The 22,247-nt window shown below is 30.3% G+C and overlaps 1 protein-coding gene across 1 annotated transcript; it reads right to left on the bottom strand.

The window, feature by feature from the left end:
• Positions 1 to 1,141: 1,141 nt before the first annotated feature.
• Positions 1,142 to 21,668, bottom strand: LOC134709707 (paired box protein Pax-1-like). Its single transcript, XM_063569858.1, has 5 exons — positions 21,301 to 21,668; positions 16,499 to 16,535; positions 13,636 to 13,856; positions 12,494 to 12,866; positions 1,142 to 1,650 (listed from the first exon to the last, which is right to left on the bottom strand). Exons 2-5 carry the CDS (start codon positions 16,509 to 16,511, stop codon positions 1,328 to 1,330), a joined length of 930 nt encoding a protein of 309 aa, XP_063425928.1. The 5' UTR covers positions 16,512 to 16,535; positions 21,301 to 21,668; the 3' UTR covers positions 1,142 to 1,327.
• Positions 21,669 to 22,247: the final 579 nt, after the last annotated feature.

Genomic DNA, 22,247 nt, shown 5'->3' with positions numbered 1-22,247 from the left:
ATCTGAGCCGGATCACCCCAGTTTGAGTTTCTTTGTTGTGCATGCTTTCCTTTGTTCTGGGATATTTTGGCGGGAATGTCAAATCCACAATAAAGCTTATAACTAATTACACGGAAAAGACTATCTATCAGAATTCACGTCGAAAAAATTCAGTGAATATGATGAATATACACTGACACAACGCGTTCTCGTGGGATAAATATTATTACATTACCATATAAAGTATTTTGAAGAACATTGAGGACCCATTATTCCGGAAGGTTTTGGCAAATACATGGAGGAAATCTATTACGTTTTTGAACAGTTGATTTACTATTTAATTAACCATATAAATGATAATTCATGACAACTCAGAAGTACTGACTACAGGACTAATGATACCCTTGTGAGGGTGGCATCGACTGAGCGTTTGTTAATAAACGTATCCAAAGATACCAGTATTACATGCTTGTACACCAGACGCGTGTTTCATCAAAAAAACAAAACAAACAGTGACGCTCAATTTACAAAAGTTAAAAGAACCAAATACGAAAATGAAGAGCATTGATGACCCAAAATGACGAAAGGTTTCGAGAAACACATCCAAGGTAATTCCCGAAGAAAAAAATCCTCAGTTTTTTTTCGATAAATTCCAATTAATTCTAACAGTTATTTTGTTATTATGACAGTGTCGATGATAACACAAAAATGCTGACTAGAGGGCTGCTGGAACTCTCGTGGTATAAAACGTCTACCTCTGGCCTTTATTAGTCTCATATGGTTTTTAGTTTTAGTTTAATTATATATTTCTGAGTTAAGTATGACGTCCATTGTCACTGAACTTGTTGACAACTTTGTTTAGGGGCCAGCCGGGTGTGAGATTGTCTAGCATAGTTGAAGATCCATTAGTAGCTTAGGTTATTTTCTGCTCGATGGTCGGGTTGTTGCCTTTTTGTCACGTTACCTAGTCCATTCTCATTTTTTTTTAAAACCAAGATTGATTCAAAATATACAAGGAAGGTGTAGCAACCTCTAGAAATAATTCCTACAGCTGACAATATGGTCAAGCTTATTCGAAGCTATTAAATGCATTGCAAGTTTTTGCTCAAAGCTGATTTAAATAAGACAGGGTACAAAGCAGAATACTTTATTAACGTTCACAATATACACAATATAAAAATAAACAACGAAACACAGTTCTGATTGATTTTGTTTTGTAACTTCGTGTTCATGAAACGTCTTTTTTCGTTTATGATTATAGTAGGGTTCATGATACCAATATAAGGATTTTGATTTTCTTTAATCACTTATTTTTGATTTTCCTTCATCGTCAAGTTCATCCCCATAATCAACTAGTGTGGAATCGTTGTAAGAAGTGTAGATTTCTTCTCATTGTTTCTGGAGAATAAAGATCAGACATGTTTGAAAAATGATGTGCAGATAAGTCATAACTATGGTGATGAGATTGAAATGGCAGCCTTCTAGATTGTTTTGCTATTGAAAACGAGTCATAGTCATAAGGTAGAGATTTCAGTCTGTTTTCTTGAAGATTCTTTCGTTTTCCCTCGTTTTCAATTTTTGTGCGAATTAAACTTGGGAATCTGTCCTCAAGACGGAACTCTTCCACCGATCCTTCACTATTGCGGTTAGCTGTTTTTTCACAGTGTATATCTACAAACAAACATAAAATAATGTAAATACAAACTTATTATCTTCGTCATATATTTTGCATCTATCAGAAATAATAAGCGTCCATTCAGTTTTCCATTGTTGTTTGTAACTCAACCGAATTAATCGTTTATATGTAATTTCGTCAATTTTGAATGTTGCCTCACACCAATACATAATTGCTTGGACAATTATCCAATTCTAGAAAAGTACAGGCAGATTAATTGTTTTATAACAATGTGACATACTATTCATATAAATATCGCAAAGACATTGATTACAACGTCCTACTCACAATATATCAAGTATTTGAGTTGAGGGGAACTCTATAAGATCGTATTTGAATTGAAATACTAGTATCATATATAATAAAAATCTTATTTAAGTATATCTAGAACTGGAAACAAAATATAAATATCAATATATTCGACGAATCATAACTATAGTGCATTTTCTGATTGTATATATACTATATACAATTGTCAACAATCCCCTGTAAAATTATTTCTATAAAAACAACTTAAATTTGATCATATATTGTTGTCATAGTTCTGGGGCCAGTTTCACAAAGCTGTCTTAGGACTAATAGGACTAAGACATGTCTTAGTATGGTCGCACGACGTATCTTAGTTCTAAGTGGGTTTCACAAAGTGGTCCTAAAAGAGGGACGAAAGATACCAAAGGGACAGTCAAACTCATAAATCCAAAACAAACTGACAACGCCATGGCTAAAAATGAAAAAGACAAATAGAAAAACAATAGTACACATGACACAACATAGAAAACTAAAGAATAAACAACACGAACCCCACCAAAAACTAGGGGTGATCTCGTGTGCTCCGGAAGGGTAAGCAGATCCTGCTCCAAATGTGGCACATGTAAATTAGGACATATTTTAAAGTTTGTCATAAAGTTAGGACTACCAGAGAGGTGTCTTATGATGGTCTTAGGATAGTCATTATTTGTTTAAATAACACGCAGTTTTTATATCAATTTTGCAAAAAATATCTTATTCTTATCCAATTGTCTATTCTCCATTTCCTGCTCACAACTAAATCTTTATTGGTTTAGGGATTATCATGATTTTGTCAACAATGAACATTCGATGTATTGGTATCAAGTGGGCATGATTTTATCCTCTAACCTTTAGTTATTTCTTTAAACCGATACAGGGACATATGGAATTCAGCTCACTTGTACAAAATATGTTATAACTTTATTACCTTTTCTCAATTTTGTATTTAAGTTCATATGTATATTAGTAAATTATTAATAGACCATTTATATAACGCGTACTCTTTATATTAATTTTGCAAATTATCTAATTATTAATACGCTAAGTAATTTTAGGGAAGGATATACTACATTTACATGAATTTTTCTATAAATCCATGTTTTTGTCTTTAAGATTTAAAGAAGTTGCGACATGTTTATGATGTTTTAGCTAAGATCATCAATAGACAGCTTCGATACGAAGTCTAAGATATGTCATAGGATAGTCATCAGAGGATCATAAGACATGTACAAATGTACAAATGAAAATCAGATAAAGGTGACACTACAAGATATCCAATGCTTCACCATGACATTAAACATTATATAAAGATATGATCTTAACATTTCAATTTCTTTTGTTAGGGGGGGGGGGCATATATGACACTTGATATCAAAACGTACCTTGTGAAATTGTTATTATAACAATAAACATAATTGTTGCTTTGAATATGATGTAAGTACGATTTAATTTACGTGAAACAGTAGCAGTTTTTCTAAACGTTACAGTTGATGTGATTCAGCAAAATTTATTTGTAACCTTGTGAATAAATTAATATTAAAGCAACCGTTAAATTGGGACATGCTTTGATGAATACAATGTAAGCACTCTCAGGTGTAAAATTTAACAACCGCTTTTGTAAAATGTATGAGAAAAAGAAAGCATGAATTTCGCAAATGACATACGTATATAGTATTTTAATGGAGACTGAGTGTTTATTTGTTTCTTAAGAAGGCTATTAATTCATAATAATTATTCATTTCAAATGTCTCAATTCACTCATTTTAAATTTCACATTGCATTCTGAATAGTGACATGCTCGTTTGATCGGTGACCTGCGTGATATCAATTTCACGTCCTTCCAATTAATTTGCAATTTTATTAAAATTAAGAAAGACAGATTACAAGAGCGAGTGTAATTGAATCGATTAGAATGTAGAAATTTTAAGGATCTTTTTAATTTATGAAAAGAAAAAGATGTCAAATATGAATGTCTTTATATAAGAACGCCATTAAAATTAAACTGTGAAAGATAAAAAGGAAAATGTAACATTTATTTTTTAAGAAGACATAAAAAATGAACTTGGAATCAAGTCTTTACTTAAACTAATTGTATCCATTTATAAACTGAACATGTGTGTTGATTTTTAAACGAAACTGTAAGATAAAATCTTTTTTGTCTGAAAGAAATATCATCTTGAAACTTATATATACCTCACGTATATATATATCTCTCTCTTAGATTGGATATTTCATTCAATCGAATCAACATATACAAACTATTTATGATAGCATTTATTTTACTCATTTTTAATATTATCCTTTAAAATGGGGGTTTTATATATCGTCTTTGAAACAGATTAGAGGCAACATTAATTAACCGATGCTCAAATGGTGCTACTTTAAAGGTTCTTTTGAATTATCAAAAGAAAAAGTTTGTAATATATACCTCATTATAAGAGCGCCATTAAAATTAAATCGTCGAAAATAACAGTTATATGTTGCTAATTATTTGCTTTTAGAGTAAATAAAAAAATGATCCAATAAACTCGTTTGCAAAGCTGCGAAAAAATGCACAAGAGTAAGAAGTAAGAAAATGTTGCATAAACATTTACAGCTTTACGTTTAACATATGTTTTATTTAGTTTTTTAACATGAAAGTACTACATCTTTATTAAGGAATATAAGTTTTCGAGCAGTTAGTAAGGTTTCATATATCGGGCTTACATTTAAAAATTCTCGACATTAAAAATATTTTAGAACCCTGTTTCATTTTTTTTTTATTTCACTGTATCATTGCTTATTGAAATTTCATTACCTGATGATAATTTCCGCATTTTCTATTTGAATCTGATAAGTGACAAACTATTTTATCATTGATTTTATATCTGAAAGCTATTATTTCAAAATGTCTTATGTCGCCGAATCCTTTAATTTAAAAAAAAGTTTCTCACTTAACAGTTCTTTTAACATCTCAAACATTTTTATTTCATTATCAGGGCCATTATAAATGATTATTTAAATCATACTGTGACTTCTTAATTATTTCTGCTCTTTAACCGTAAAGCAAAATTTATGTCCGTGCTTTTAATATTGGTAAAACTTTACTTTTCATCAACCACTATAATAAGCCGGGTGATTTTGTGTGAAATTAAGAAAGCATTTGTATCGATATTCCATTTAAATGTTGCATTTAAAAATCGAGGAACATATAGTACCATTATGTTCAAAGGGGAAAAATGCCGTGGATAATTTTATGTCCGTTCTATGGAAAAAAAGAATTTGTCCAATTACCATTAAAGTTATTAAAATGCATTTTGTACAATTAACCTTGGTTTTATACGGTGACCAGGGACTTCAAATCCAATCAAAAATCATTCTTCCTAATGGGGTCGTTTGTTAATATCAAATTTATATTGAATTTATCATTCGAATTTCTTGAGTTTGTATACTTAGCTTTATATTAAACGATAGAGACATCATGGTGAAGTGGCTTTCAATCCTGACACACTATGATACCATAATAATTTAAATCCACCATTAAATTATCTCAATATCTCATAAATGTCATAAATACCATATTGTCTTTTTTAAAATGATTTAATGTAGATTTCGTATAATCTTCAACCAACAAAGAGATGAAAGGGTTTTTTGTGGTATCTATTTTAAAACATAAAACGTCGATAAAAAATATTTAGATTTTTGAAAGAAAGAAAAAATGATATTATGTATTGTAGTAATAAGCAAAAAAAAATAACACAGAAAACTTATGCAATTAAAAAATATGCATCCATTTAATCATGCAAATTTCAAAAGGTTGAATATTTTGTGGATTTCTTTTTTATAAGTGGCAATATAATCTACTTATCTTTTTGGCCAGTGATATATAATGGATAATTTGAAAAAAATTGAAAACAACTGTCATATTATTCCTAAGAAAAATGGTGGAATAAACCTGGGGCCTGTTTATCGAAAATATCCTAAGTTCCGTCCTAAGAATTTCTTAGGACAGGATTTAGGATAAAGTTAGGACCGACTTAGGACACGTCTCAGCATACACATCGAAGCTATCTTAGGAATATCTTAGCAAGGATTTCCTAACCGATGTCCTAAGTATTGGCGGAAAAGAAAATACAAATGAAAAATGAAAAAAATAAGATATGATATCATATTTAATCAATATTTTGTGTTTGTTAAAATATGGTTAATTAGAAACTTATTATTAGTTTTAAATTAAAGGCAATAACTATTAATTGTACATTTAAACTGTATAAAATAAAACACAAGACACAAATTATATAAAAAATTAACAAACTAATTATAATCTAGATATATATAGTCGGTAAAAATCATTCCATGTTTTTGAGTGAGTTGAATTCGAAGTGTCACGGATTTATTCTTTCGAAGGCAAATCTCGTACATTTTTCATATAAATACGGAGAATTTCAACTATATTACTACTGCTTAAAAAAAGTGTGAAAATGAATAAAACACGAAATTCGAATATATCCTAAAGTTAGGACCATCCTAAGACCATCTTAAGACAACTAATTTGGTATCCTAAGAATAGGACAATTCCTAGGATTTTCCTAACTTGTGACATGTTTGAAAAACCCACTTAGGACTAATATGTATCCTAAGTTGGTCTTAGGACATGTCCTAATCCTAAGAGAGCTTCGATAAACAGTCCCCTGGTTTCATAGCTAGCTAAACTTTTCAATTGTATGACAGTCGCATATAATTCCAATATGTTGACAACAATATGTGAGCAAAATAAACAGGCATAATTGGTAAAAATTATAAGTATTCTGTTCGACCATCTGTTTCAAAAGATAGGTATGTTTTATCATATTTATTCACAACTTGAAATGATTTTGTTCATTATAAGTTAGATCATACATCCCACGTCTCATTTTATTCATAGCATGAAGGAGACTGTTTTAAAGTGTATTGACATGTCCTGATATAAACTAAATGGGCACTTGTAAATGGGTTGAGGCACAGAAATATGACAGGAGATAAGACTGGTCAACTCTTATTATCCGGACGGATGCTATCTTTTTCAGTCGTAAGTCGTACAGATTTTGATTATGCAAGTATTGTCATGATGAAGATATGACTTTGTAGTTATTGAACCCTGTGTTAATTATTGCTATCTAAATAATAAAATAAAAATAACATACTGTTATAAAGGATATCAATAACCATCAATGTGTTGAAAAAAATATTTCTCACAAATGATACATTAGGATGTAGAAGATAGAAAAGAGAAGTATTGAAATTTGTTCGGTAAGCTGAGATTTAAAAAAAAATATCTGTCAAAGTGCTTCATGCATAGTACTTGTAGATTTATAGGAAAACAATCAAAAACCAAAAGCTAACTACAACAATCTTATAGTTGACATATCTTCAAATAACTAGAATAGTAATCAAAGGTACTACCAGGATTATAATTTAGTATGCCAGACGCGCGTTTCGTCTACGTAAGACTCATCAGTGACGCTCCTATCAAATATTTATACTGAAAATATGTTTTCAACATTTTGTCCCTCATCTTAAATAAATATACTGAAGAAATCGTGGAAAAAAAACCCAATTGTCTATACCAAAGAAATCAATAAATGGCATATATCAAAGATACTTAGAATAAGAAGGTGAAGGTGAACTTAAAAAAACAATTAACAAAAAAGTAGCGTTACTATAGACACAAATACCCAAAAAAAATCCAGATATATACAAGAAATATAAAACAAAAGGAATAGTTAGATTTAAAAAAAAATAAGAAAACAAAAGTAATAAATACACCGAAGAAATTAGAAACAAGGAAGATGGATATACAGAAAAAAAAATCAATAATTAAGGAATAAATATACCAAAGAAATCACCATAAAAAAGTAAGGGATATAGCACGGAATAAAAAACAGAGGAATGTATAAACAAAAGAAATAAAGAGCAAAAGGAAAACATGTATCAAAGATATAAAGAATTGCATACACCACAGAAAATGAATAAAGAACAATGGAAATATATATACCAAAGAAATAAGAACAAATGTAATGGATATACCAAAGAAACCAAGAACAGAGGGAATGCATACAAAATAAATCGAGAGAAAAAAGGAATAGCTAAAGCAAATAAATAAAGAACAATGGGAATGGATATCCCGAAAGAAATAATGAATAGAAGGAATGTTTATACCAAAGAAACAAATAACAGAGGGAATGGATATTCCAAAGGAATCGAGAAAAAAAAGGAATAGCTTTACGCGGCAAATAAAATAAGAGCAGAGTAAATAAAAACAAAGGCAATGGATATACCGAATAAATAAAAACAATGGGAATGGATATACCATATAAATAAAATCAATGGGAATGGATATACCAAAAAAACCCAAAAAAAACCCAAAGAACAAAGGAAATGAATATGCCAAAGAAATAAAGGACAGAGGGAATGGATATACAAATAAATCAAGAGAAAAAAAGATGGAATTAACAAAGACATTAATGATATAATAAATAAAGAAAGAGGGAGTGAATCCACAAAATAAATAAAAGAACAGAGGAAACAAATATATAAAATAAATTAAATACAATTGGAATGAATTACCAAAGAAAAAAGGTCAAAATGAATGGATACACACCCCTAAAAAAGACCCAATACCAAATGGAATTGAAACACCAACGAAAGAAAGTAAGAAAAAAAAATGAGAGGGCATAACTTAACTATGTTTCACTTTTTGCCTTCTATTAGGGTATTTATTTCATATCGGTTGAGATTAAGCTTCTCTTATTGGATAAAAAAGAGGTCACATGACATTATTTATTTTTCACTAATAAATTCCATCGGTCATTAACAGAACAAAACGGACCAGAAAACCGGTCGTTAACGGCTTTTTTCATGATAATGACCGGTGGGGTGTGGTTTCCGTCTGTTAATGACTGCTGGGGGCGTGGTCTATCCTTTTAGAGAAATGTCCCTTTAATAAAACATTTTCATGTTTTCAATATTATATTTGTGTTGTTGAATTGTTAACCATATGTTTTGGTAAATCATAAAATTATAGACAACTTGTTCATCATATGTTTTGCTAAATTATAAAATTATAGACAACTTGTTTACCATATGTTTTGGTAAATTATAAAATTATAGACAACTTGATTTAGTTTTCAGATATTAAAACAATGCACTAAAATGAATGGCATTACTACTATTTAGCCATAAAATCGTACAACTACTCGAGTTTGCTTTGGACATTTTGAATTTATGAGAATTTTCAAAAAGATTGTTCCTTAATGAAATAAACATAATAGTTCTTGAATAACTGGTCATTATCGTGATATATGGACTACCCGTAGGATAGTGATATGTCCTGTGGGCAGTCCATATATCACGATAAGTACCAGTTATTCAAGAACTATTATATAAATATTTTCGAGAATATTCTTCAGACAGTCAATATGTTATCTTGTTCAAACGTACACAACAACATATGCAAGGGACATAATTAGTTGTGGAAAATAGTATTTTGTTTATGTGCAATTGTGTTTAGATGCGAGAAAAGTTAAATTTGGTACCAAGGTAACAGTCAAAATCATAAATCGAAGAGAAAATGAAACAAACCATGTTCATAAGCAACGAATAGACAAATAATCAATTAATAAAATATGACACAGAAAACTATAAAGACAAAGTAACGCGAAAACCACCATAGACAAAATGCTAGCAACGAGATAGTGTCCGAATCGGATAAGAGTGGTGGACCAACTCTACCATTAGAAGAACATGTGCAATAGCTTCCTTGTAACAACAATATTTTAAAAAGAAATCACAACTGGAAAGTAGTCGAACACCGTAATGACTTCGAGATATACAGTCTCGTTCATTTGAATCAGCAAGAAAACCAATGCTACCCACCAGACGTTGATATGTACATAACACTAATCCCTATATATTTCTAAACGAACTTTACAAAGACAAATTGTTAAAAAAAAATACTATATATTGTATTTTTTATTCGTTTGTGGGTTATTTTTTCCTTTGGACTTTTACTTACAATTGTTTGCAGGTGTTACCTTCTTGTAAATTAAAATGCATTTATCACAAGTTACGAGATCAAATGTTAAAGGCTTTAGGTCTTTTCGTTTTAAAGGAGTATTCAATATGACATTCAAATTTAAAAAAAATACAAAGTGAATGGGAGGAAAGTTGACACAATCAATACTTTTAATCTCTATGTGTGGCAAGTATTGTAGAATAATATACATTATAGGAATTTCTTTATCAGGAGTATGTTATTGAAAGAAAATAAGACATTTTACTGAATTTTGATACTATCTAATTGTATGCAAATTTGGTAATAAATATATAATAAAACATCACCGTACTATTTCACGGTGATTTTTACAGTCAATTATCTTACAATATATTTCACTAATATAGCAAATATAATATGTCAGATTGGTATCTAGTTTTTTTTTATTGTGAGTCATAAATCATGTTATCTATCAATATTGCTTCAGCATTCCAATATTATGGTATTAGGGTACATCTGCGACTTTTTGATACAGATTTGAAGAACAAAGCGAAACGTTCTATGAACTGATGTTATGAAATTTGGAAAGAACCTTCGACATGGAATTATAATGGGAACACAAATGCAGAATAATGGGAGAAGGAAAGACTGTGTATTAGAACACTTAAATAAATTGGCAAGAAGTAGTTTACTGATGTTCAATTTTCGTGAATTGATTACGAAGAGACAAAGCAAAGTAGAACCAAAAACTGAGGGAATCACACGACCCGAAAAAGGAGCGAAACCGGGTACTCTCCCCGAAGAAAATATACGCACAACAGTTTTACAAGTTTCAATTTCTCAATGTACAAGACTCGAAATGAAAACTTGTTTTTCAGCTTAAAGTCATAAAAAAACCTCAAATTAAAAAAAATATGCATATGTTTTTTATAACTAAATGGATAGTTGTCATTATACAACTTATGTACATATACTTTTTTCTGAGGAAAATTCTTTAATTTGTCCACATTTAGAAGAAGTTTACTTATTTTAAATAGCTTGCCTCCAGGAAGAAATTCGCCGACATATATTCCGTATGCATAGTGACCCGAGCGTAACCCTCCTCGTAAAAATCCGGTAACCACAATACGCATGGATCTGTCATTGAAATAAACAAATATCTGATTATACATGTTAAACACGGGCTCAATACCCATGCTTTTTGTGATTTGTTTACTATAAGATGACGATCGGTAAAACTCGGCTTCAAAACACGGCATTTAATGAGCAGCCATGTTTGTTAAATCATAACAAACAGAGAGAAAAAAAATTGAGGATTATATGATATATTTGCGAAAATAATGATAAAATCGTACACAGAGGACTAAGTTTATGATGTATACATGCATTGGTTCAAGAATTGGACAAACATTAATTTTCCCCACTCACTCGTTTCATATGACTTTAAAACAATGTTGAACATTGTTCAGCGGTATACTTCTGTTGCCTTTATTTTTCTCTTTTAGATTATAAAACGGATCCATTAAATCATCCCAACATATCAATTTTTGACTTTATATACCTCTAGTGCAGCTTCCGAATATAGCACTTCGATTGTCTGAATGTATTCCCCTAAAGGTCCTTTATTTAGCCTGATTTTTTGGTATTGCATTTTTAAGATCAGATAACACATAGCTATCAATTTAATGCTATTAAAATAACCTTAACTTTTCAAAACATTATAAACATATTTTATTTGACATTGTATATGGTTTTCATTATTTATTAAGTAGATAGTTTGCTAGACCTTCATATTATTTATTTGAATGTTTACATCTGGTTGTGACAATTGCCATCTAAACGTTTTAAAACACAAACTGAGATTTATAGACTTGTAAATGGCATCGCTCTTTCTCGCTCCATAAATATTGAAAATTAAACATAGCATGTTGTTTGTCTTGCTTTCAATGTCAAATTAAAACCCAATCATATCTTTATCACATTGGCATAATGACATTGCTTTTATTCAATAAAAGGAACTCACAGTTATATTTACCTACCCTCAAGTATGAATTTGGACAATTATCACATTAATACGAAGAGGAAGAGTAACCTTCACTGACCCCAATTAAAATACTAGAGGAAACGACAGTTTTTTGCTCCCGAAATGCTTATTTTAAAAAATGAAAATTTGTCATTCCATTTGAAGATGTAATTGAACAATTGCATACTTAAGATTTCATTTAAGATTTGATACATGTATCAAGCAATAACTATTAGCAGGTTGTCAGATTATTGAGTGAATAGAAACTGTATTATATAGCAGGGTTAAGGAAAAATAGTTTTGTATGTTTTCTTTTTTATTTAATTCTAATTACTGCTGTATACGATAAGACTCAAACAGACAGTCTTTTTTGTGTAAATCATGTTTTTGCGCAAAAAAACACTAAACTTTTGTCCATATTTTTATCAATATTGATTCATTGTCAAATTGAAACAATTGAAAACTTGATTTAGACTAAGACTTTAACTTTTTAAAACCTTCAAATGCAAATATATACCTTTAATTTGTTCAGCAACATCGGTTTGGATATTACTGTCATCTGACGAATCTTTAGAATCAATCTGTTCGACTATTTTTGGATACGATAAACCTGGTATTGTGAATGGGTATGTTCCACTTCCTGCAACAGGTGGTGACGTCATTATAGGATAGGCAACAGGCATGACAGGATACGAATCTTGGAATGGGAACATTCCGGATAAGTTACCCGCATTTCGTAATATTCTATTTATAGAGCTGACACTTGGTATTGTTTGTTCATCGCATATATTTTGGGTTAAAAGTTGATCTCTGATTTCCCAGGCAAAACTTGACGGGTTCTGTCTCTTTAATTCGAGAATTTTTTTGATGACGAATGGGGTTGCCACTTGCTGTAAGACAAAATCCATAGAACTTTGTAAATTTTACCTGTTTATAATTGGTTTGTTTGTACTTTAAGAAAAGGAGGGATCTTATACAAGATACAAAAGTGGAATATAAAGCATATTCCTAGTGTACATACATTTATTTAAGATTGCCATTATTTTGACATGTAACTTCCGTGTTTTCAATAAATTTTGTTCACGTTGCCCTGCCTTTTTCCTTCATAAATGTGTATACAAATAGAGTAGTCTCACGTTTTATTCAACGTAAATTATTGCATTGCTGTTTTAATAATGGCATAGATATGTATCGGCTTCTGAAATTGTTTTCAATTCTCTATATAAATAAATCTATGTAATTAATGTCAAACGTTTATATATAAATATCGGGAAGGGCAATTCAAATAGTACGTTTTGTGCGAAACCATTCCTTCACTTTATTTACGACAATGACACGTGTATCAAACAGTAATTAAAAAAGGCGAAACAAAACCAACTATCCCTCCAGTATCAATTTGATAAAGTAAGTTAAGGAAGAGAAAAATAATATGTATTTTTAATTATATTTTGAAAGTTAAAGAGTCCTATGTGACTGAATAGGGGACTTTAAAAGTAAACATTTCCTGGAATCCGAAACTATCCACGACATGCTCTAAGCTTTAAAATTTTGTTAATTTTAAATTGTATCGTGTTTAAATACAAAAAAAATTAAGGCGATATTACTGCATGTGCATGGTATGTTTTTGTGTGCATGTAATATCACATAAAGTGTTTATACCTTTGGTTTACTGCCTCCAATAGAACCAGGTTTGATAGAACCGGTTTCGTAGTACCTGGTGAGTATTTTACTGACACATCCATGAGAGACAAGGAGCTGCCGAGAGATGTCACAAGGTCGTACACCCATATGAGCAAGTTCCACAATCCGTCGTCTTACGTGATCTGGAAGGGGTCTTCCATTGACGAATACGCCGCCAAGTTGATTTACACCTGTTTGGCCTAGTGATGAAAAATAAAAGATTGGTTAGCTTTCTTAGAAAAGATATCAAAGACGTGTTGTGTGGATGTTTTTGTCCTCTTTTTTTCTTTCTACCATCAAAAAGTAATCGGAAATGTTAACTATTAGTAACATTCTTTAAAAGTTACACTTGATAAGAAAAAATTAAAATCGAAAACAATAAAAATCCTATGAACCGTAATGAACATTGCGGAATATTAGTCATTGGATTAATTTATTATTGCCGTTTTACGCTTGATTTATCATATATAGTGGCAAGTTTGTTTTGACTGAAGAATCTCTGGACAGACACAAACTAGCCAAATTCTTCACTTACGATGAAAGTCGAAAGCCATTAACAGGGTTCGACAGCAGTTCTATTGAGGTTTAAAAAATCATTTACGCCAATAATATTTTTCTAAGGTATGAATTGCGCCAACATATTAAATTCGTTTGCGCCAATTCGTCTAGATACAAACGTATCACCGATGTTCGACAGCAAAATTGACAATTTTGACCAGATTCAAACATACCTCTCCATTAAAAGGAGTTTAAACTCACAACCTCAATTTTGAGAGGTTAGTCATCACTGTAGATGAACCACTTATGCAACTCGGTCACCGAACCCTTAGTTACTGCACGTTAAACAAAAAAGATTTGCGTTCTTTTAAATGTTTTTAAATTCGAACTACCTTATTTGAGGATAGTTAAAAACTTCTTTGTAAAATTAGGATTTCAAAATAATCCAGACAGATCGCTCGATATGAGTGACGCGTGACTAAGATTTAAGGATAAGTTTGCAAATAATGAGATTAAAATGCAAATTTTTAACATATTGAAATGCATTAATTGTTAAACTTCACACTAAACACAATGTAAATGAAGAATTTATATAAAAAAAACACCAAATCAATGAGGTCATCATTGGACAGATTTACATTGTTATATTAACTGTTTCAGCAAGGTTTGAATTGAACGATGATTCTGTTAAAAGGTGTCATTAAAAGTTTAAAATAAAAATCACTTTTATTTAAAATTTGGTTGGGATTTAAAAATTCCCGTTTGTGGCTTTCATCATAGATATAGGAAGATGTGGTGTGAGTGCCAATGAGACAACTCTCCATCCAAGTAACAATTTAAAAAGTAAACCATTATCATGCCCATTCCTTGTACAAGTAGAAGGAAATAATAAAATTGAGAATGGAAATGGGGAATATGCCAAAGAGACAACAACCCGACCATAGAGCAGATAACAGCAGAAGGTCACCAACAGGTCTTCAATGCAACGAGAAATTCCCGTACCCGGAGGCGTCCTTCAGCTGGCCCTTAAAGTCTTTGAGAACCCTATTTTTTCAACAATTAACGTGGATATGTATTTTAAAATTACTGTCATTTATGGTCGGTATTGTTTTAGACGTCCCTGATTGGCCAAGACGTTAAGACAATCTACGTAGACGTTGAGATAATGCAGTACCATTAATCCGGGTGTTGGTAATTTTCTGAAATTCTAATTTAGTATCTTTGTACTTTGTCAATCTTAAAACCATCGCTTTACCTTTGCCCTTAGTATTTATTGTGTATATTTTTAAAAATATAAACCCCCTCTCAAATCAAACGAAATCAAACGCGAGGACCAATAAGAAAGTTGTGTTGAACATAATCAAGTAACAAACTTGATTGATTACAAAACATGATTGTTGTGATTCCAATATAAATTAAAAAAGGCCGCATATTTTTCTCTGTGCTTTATACAAAAGAATAAACATGATTTATATACACAAGAATAAACGTGCCTTTATACGCAAGAATAAACGCATCACTCTGAGTTGGAACCGTAAAAACACGAAGTAACGAGCGGATTTCATATCAGCTTTAAATGCTGACTTAAGTTTTCTTTTGAGGAGTTTGAGGACGGACTTGAACTTGTCTTTCAGTCTGATTCTTTTTGACTTCTTGTTTCACATCATCCCCTGGTATCGCTGCCCTCTTTTAAAAAGACAGACATGAAACCCAACTGTTTGACAACTGTATTAAATAAAGTCGAACGAAATGAATTCGTGTACTTTGATCCATTTATAGAATACTTTGGGAATGTCTTAATCAATGTAGAATAATAATAAAAAAAAAAAAAAATCGACCATTAAGCACAAAGTAAAGATTTGATACATTTTAAGAAAGGCATTTTTACATCTATAAAGTTCTTTAATGGCTTATTATTACAAATTAATCTATCTTTCCTCAATTATATTCCATTTCTGAATAAAAGCCATTTTCATGATAAGAGAAAAACTTTTGTCAAAAGAAAGCGATTACTGTGACGCAAAATGTTCACTTTTTTCAATTTTAAATTTCAACAGCTTATTTCACAGTGATTAAGAGGTTTCAGTAATAGCATCAATTTCTTCACCGGTGTCAGTGATTTAAAAAAAAATGTTACTATTTCATACTAAATCACTCTCTCTGATTTCTTTAAATTAAACTGTTTGTCAAAGGGTCTAATTTCTTATCATAACTAATTTGAAGAAATCAAAATATACACGGTTATTGATCAAAGAAACATAAAGTGATTTTTAAGTAAAGTGAGAGAGAAACTAAACAAATTAATGATAAAAAATTATATCAAAAAGGTAAAATTATTGCTTACCAGTGTGAGGCATAGTGTGATGGCTGTATAGAAAGTCCTACAAAGAAACAAATAAAGATGTAAAAACTTTGATTATGTGATTAATAAAAAAATCATTTTCGAAAATCATAGGAAATTATTTTTCGAATGGCCTTTAACATACAGTTCGATTGGTAATGACATAGCATAGAGATTTGACAATTTAAGTAATTTTTTTATTCAATAGTGTTTTTTTTACTTTGATGCTTGCACATTGAATAATTATAACTAGCCTTTTAGTGGCAAATAATTTCACTTCATAGGAAAGGTTTACCATATGGTCTATCTTGTGAAATATACCAGTAAAAAAACTATACAAGGCAACGCATTTTCCATATGTGAAGAATTTGGAATCATAGTACCAAGCGAAGAAATTATCGAATAAAGCTTATTTTCACAGAGTATTGTTTTCTACTAAAACATCGTTGATTTCAGACAATAAGGTGAAATTTTGAATTAGCATTTTATTGAATTCAAATTTGTTTAATTTTTCTTCAGACATTCCAAACGATGTAAAACCCATTTATTGCACCATAACGTGAAAACTTTATCAAAATTAGAAGAAAACATTATTGACCAACAAAAAAACCCGAAACCCACACAAATTTAGCAACAAAACATACACAAAATCTGCAATAATCGAGGAAAAAGCCGTTTTATAAGATAAAACAGTAATCAATGTTCTTCTAGTTGCTGTTATTTGCTTTGATATTATCCAGGGTTTTGATAAATTACAAATATTAAAATAAGAAGATGTGGTATAAATCTCCACCACAGACATACTGATATAAAAGTGAGCAACTTTAGGCCTTCGACAAAGAGAAAAACTCATATCGCTTAGCAAGATGTATGATTTTAGAGGATGGAAACAATATGAAAGACTTGTCTCACTTTACAGTTTTTAGATTTTAAACAGTACTTACTTGACGAGAGATTAAAAAATTGAAGACATTTAAATAAAAACGCAAGTGATTACATAAGACAAAAGAAATTTGATATCCATGGAAGTAGTTTTTTTATTAGATCTAACACATTACAGAGCAAGAAAATTAACTAGCAACCAGTGCCGTCAATTTCAAATTAGAGCAATATTTTGCACCAAACTTCATCGTGTTTTTTTTCCTATATATCAACATCATTAATACAACAAAAAAGAAAATCTAATTAGGAAATCTCAACTATACCTTTAAGTAAACATCAACGGAATAAGTATGAAACGATATTTTGATTTTTTAATATATATTTTTTTCTGATTTCAAATAATAAATATAATTTTGAATATTATTATGTATAAGTTATGTGATTCAGGGTGGGGTTGTTGTATTTTCTCACTTTGATGTATGAGCTCAATTATGTGGTTTATATTGGAACAAATTAGTAAATATTCATAATGAAAACAGCAACATCCATAAAGAATTAATGCACTTCATTAACAATTTCATGCATTCAAAAATAAATCACGACTTTGAAAACGGTTGTATATGAAATTGAGTGTAAAATGAATATATTAAATTTTACATTATATTTCAAAAAAGGAAATACCACGTTTAAAAACTAGGCCGTTGGAACACTAGTACCTTTACTTATAACATCAAGAAAAAGGTGCAAACGACTTAAAAAAGCACTAGGTATTAGTTTTCATTAAACATCTTTTTTCTCTATCAAATTTTAAAAAGAAAAAAGAAATTATAATGAAGATGAAAAAATAATAATAGTTATGATTTTTGTGTATGTTTTATTCACTCAAAGTTTCATTATTTTCACATCAAATTTTATTTATTTATACAGATATTAAAAATATCTTAAGTGATCATTCCTGTAATAAATTCGGTTAAAGACGTATTCATCAACTAAAGAGAAATGGGTGCATAAATAAAATTCAGACAGCAATCAAACGACAGAAAAAAAAACTCATAAAGAAAGCTAAAAGTACATATATAGCCATATATGTCAAACCACTTTGAATTTTAGAATCGAGAAATAATAAAAAGATGGAAAAGATAAATAACTGCATGCTTATCGAGGCCTTTTATAGCTGACTATATGCGGTATGGGCTTTGCTCATTTTTGAAGGCCGTACGGTGACCTATAGTTGTTAATGTTTGTGTCATTTTGGTCTTTTGTGGATAGTTGTCTCATTGGCAGTCATACCACATCTTCTTTTTTATATGATAGTAGGTCATAAATATGTAATTAGACATCACACTTTTAAATTCTTCCGATTGGGTATTTCAGATATTGGATTTGTAAAATTCCTATTCTCGAACAGCAAACTTCAAATATTGGATGTTTAGTTTCTTATATCAGATCTTTTAAGCATTAATTTGTGTTTTTCTTGAAAAATGTTACATTCTGACTTGCAATTCAACTACATGTATTTATACCTTTCCTTGCTATGTATACACGAAGGTAACAATACGAGTTTCAATGTCTAATGTACCTCGTCCTTTATATTACAATTCGAACGCGATTCCTTTACCAATTGTTTTAATTGATTGATTAATGTCCAGTGACAAATATTTCATGCATTTTCTGGACGATTTTTTATTCTTTCTATATTTCCAATAGCTCATATTAAACATTAATCAAAAACCTATTGACTAAGCTACACAAAGTGATTGACTAGCTACACAAAGTGATTGACGAAACTTTGTTGTTTTCACAAATAAATGTAATATCAAGCGATCTATTGGACACCGAATTCGGATGTGCGACCAAAATTGTTGGTAGTAGAAAAAGTTGAAAGCCTTTTTGGTGTGAATCTGTTACTTCTCACTATACATTTTTCTGACAATGATGCGGATACGATTTCCACTTTGCATTTGATTTTCAGCTCTTACACAAGATCATCTTATATTAATATTATATAATATTATGGATATGGTTGAAATCGAAAATTTCAACTGCACGATATATAAGTCAACTAGTTCAAAAATTTGAAAGGGAGTATTTATTTCTTTACTAAAATGTTGTAAATGAAAAAATATGTATACAATAACGAATAAAAACATAGTGATATCATAAATAGGAAACTGAAAATGTTTTTAAGAATGGTGGTATATCGCTAAATTAAACAATTATACCAAAGACAAAAAACCAAGGGTTCCCGTTCGGGATGAACATTTCAGAAACTCAATTTTCGGCTCTCCCTTGATACCATTTGCGAGTATGGTCTTAAGGAAACGATGATAGTCCGTCGGAAGGGGACGATAAATGGCTGACCCGTGTTAAGAGAGAGCCATATCTCTTGCACGTTATAGACACCCTTGTACATGTAGATTTCGAAAAAGAGTAGGCTAATGCCGCTACAAAGGCAGCACTCGCACCCGCAAAGTGGAAAAGATTAATATAATTTGCAAAACTTGTTTCCCAATCCACTGTAAATAAATATGTTTAAACTAAAGACCAAGGAAAACGTTTTTATCAATTATGGGTTACCGTAGAACAAACTACTCTTCAACAGAAAAAAATATATTGTAACTTCCGTAACTATATTATTAAATATCTCTTATTCAAAGTCATTCACAATTTATGAACACAAGCAGAACGAGATTTTCCCATCATTTATATTTATTAAGTAATTTTTCTGAATATTTTCTTGAATAGAACAATGCCCTTGGGAAAAAGAAATACCCGAATCTTTCATTCCGTTAGAACATGTAAAATGTATAAATTAAAAGAAATATATAAAATTCCGTTATATGCTGAAGCAGAACAAACTCAAAAACTTTCAAGTCTTGTACGAAATAACTTACACACTATAATCAGAGAATCGGTATTATATGGATAGGAAAAACTTTATATGCACAAATGTTGGTCCAAGCCATAACGAACAACTAGTTCATGAAAATTATTTTGATTTAAAAAAAAAAAAGAAATAGCATTAAGCTATAGTCACTATGCATTAATCTAATGAGGATTAAAAAAAATGCCTTGCTAAAAACTCAATGTGATGAATAGCAGTTTTCACACTTGCTGGATTTAAAGTTCTTTCGACTAACCTCAATCTTGAACACCAAAAAATGTTGAACTCCAAAGATGTACAAAAAGGGTTTATACAAAAGAAATGTGTTATAAAATCGGTGCGTTTCAAAATCGACCACACAGCGTGCTTTAATCTTTCCAAAAATATTTGAAGTGTTCCGAAAAAGACAACAGAATATGCTATATATATATATTTCCTTAAAAGTGCATGAAAAGACCAACTGTTGCTAACTTTTAAGTCAGTTGGTCACAAGTATAAAGTTGTCTCATTGACAATCATACCACATCTTCTTGTTTTTATATATTCAAATGTTTCATAATTTATCATTCAAGAAATAAATCAGCCCCATAAAACGTACAAGAAATCAATTGATTTTTTTGGGATTTAAAATAAAACCTGATCATAATCGAAATAATTGTAAAAATAGCTTATAACTGGTGCGCTAAAAAACCTCTACATTAATGGACTTTCCTTGATAATGTAATTTTTATTCATTACTTCGTAAGCCATAAATTCATTCGATAAGAAGCTAAAATGTAACAGCATATTTATTACTTTACAAAAAATCAAATCAAAAATCAAAAAAAAGTATCGTGTGTTTTTAAATTTCGGTCATGATTTTTTAAAGTATCAATAAAAAAAATCAGACGCCAATTTGTATTTTTTTTTGGTATTTGAATTTTGATAAAATAGGATATTAGTATGATTTTTTAAAAGAAGAGCATATAAAGTAAAATATATAAATGCATAGAAATATCTTTCAAATACCAATTTCTTTTACTAAATAAAGTTTTCTCACCTAAGAACTGTCTTCTCTAATCATCCAATCAAAGCAGACTGAGGCAAAATGTCACGGTTTCACTATATCAAGCCAGCGGAACGATGCGCGTGAGGCTTGTCATTGCATCACCTGCGTCTTCGCTTCCAGTTCTCCAACCAATCAAAATAAGCGATTTTCTAATCAACTTTTATGCCCGTTATAAGATGAAGCAGTTTACTCTGACGATCTTAGTTCATTAATATTTCAACACTTTCTTCACGTTAATTTCAAACAAAATAGCGATAGGCTACTGAAAAACAATCGATTAGTAATTTATAAGATTCTTGCAGCTGTTTTCTTTAAACGGCACAAGATGTATACGCGTTTGCCTATAAAATGACCACTTCTTTTCGTGTATGCGGCAAAATTAAAGGCATGAAAATGACAAATTTAGTATGTTTTGCTTCCTGAAGCGGAAATAAGATGAGATTGCCGCAGGTAAAATTGACAACTCAATCTTTCGATGTACCTGTTAAATTAACCGAAACTGTTTCGTGTTTGATGTAAATTGTATATCTATTACCCACAAATAAAATCATCAAAAAGCTTCATAGAGATTGTTTAAATTTTAATGTAATCTTAAAAAGACGAACACGAAAGAATGAGATATAATTTTGTAAAGTAATGATTTCGTTCACAAAACAAATAGTAAATAATAATTGAAACATGCAATTTCCGGATTTCCGACTAATTTCCGAAATAATGAAAATTAACCAAAAAGAGTGTGTACGGGGTTAAAACTATTAACATTTAAATAACGTCTGACAGAAAACAAGTATAATTAATTATTAAAGAACAGGCAAACTATTATACTTTTTAAACAGTTTCATAAAAGATACTTTGCACTATCTATCCTGGGTAAATTGCTTTAAATATAATTTAAACGCTTCATAAGATCGTTTACGAATTAATTGAACAGAATTAAT

Source organism: Mytilus trossulus, chromosome 1, assembly GCF_036588685.1.
Source record: "Mytilus trossulus isolate FHL-02 chromosome 1, PNRI_Mtr1.1.1.hap1, whole genome shotgun sequence".
NCBI classification, from domain to species: domain Eukaryota; kingdom Metazoa; phylum Mollusca; class Bivalvia; order Mytilida; family Mytilidae; genus Mytilus; species Mytilus trossulus.
The sequence above is the reverse complement of the archived record's forward strand: the minus strand, read 5'-3'. Positions and strand labels throughout refer to the sequence as shown.

What these genes read in the sequence shown, in the direction of transcription:
- LOC134709707 (XM_063569858.1), bottom strand. An exon ending in TTGGAGGCAGTAAACCAAAG is followed by an intron (nt 12,867 to 13,635) that starts GTATAAACACTT and finishes TTTGTCTTACAG; the next exon opens with CAAGTGGCAACCCCATTCGT. An exon ending in TGTTGCTGAACAAATTAAAG is followed by an intron (nt 1,651 to 12,493) that starts GTATATATTTGC and finishes GTTTGTTTGTAG; the next exon opens with ATATACACTGTGAAAAAACA.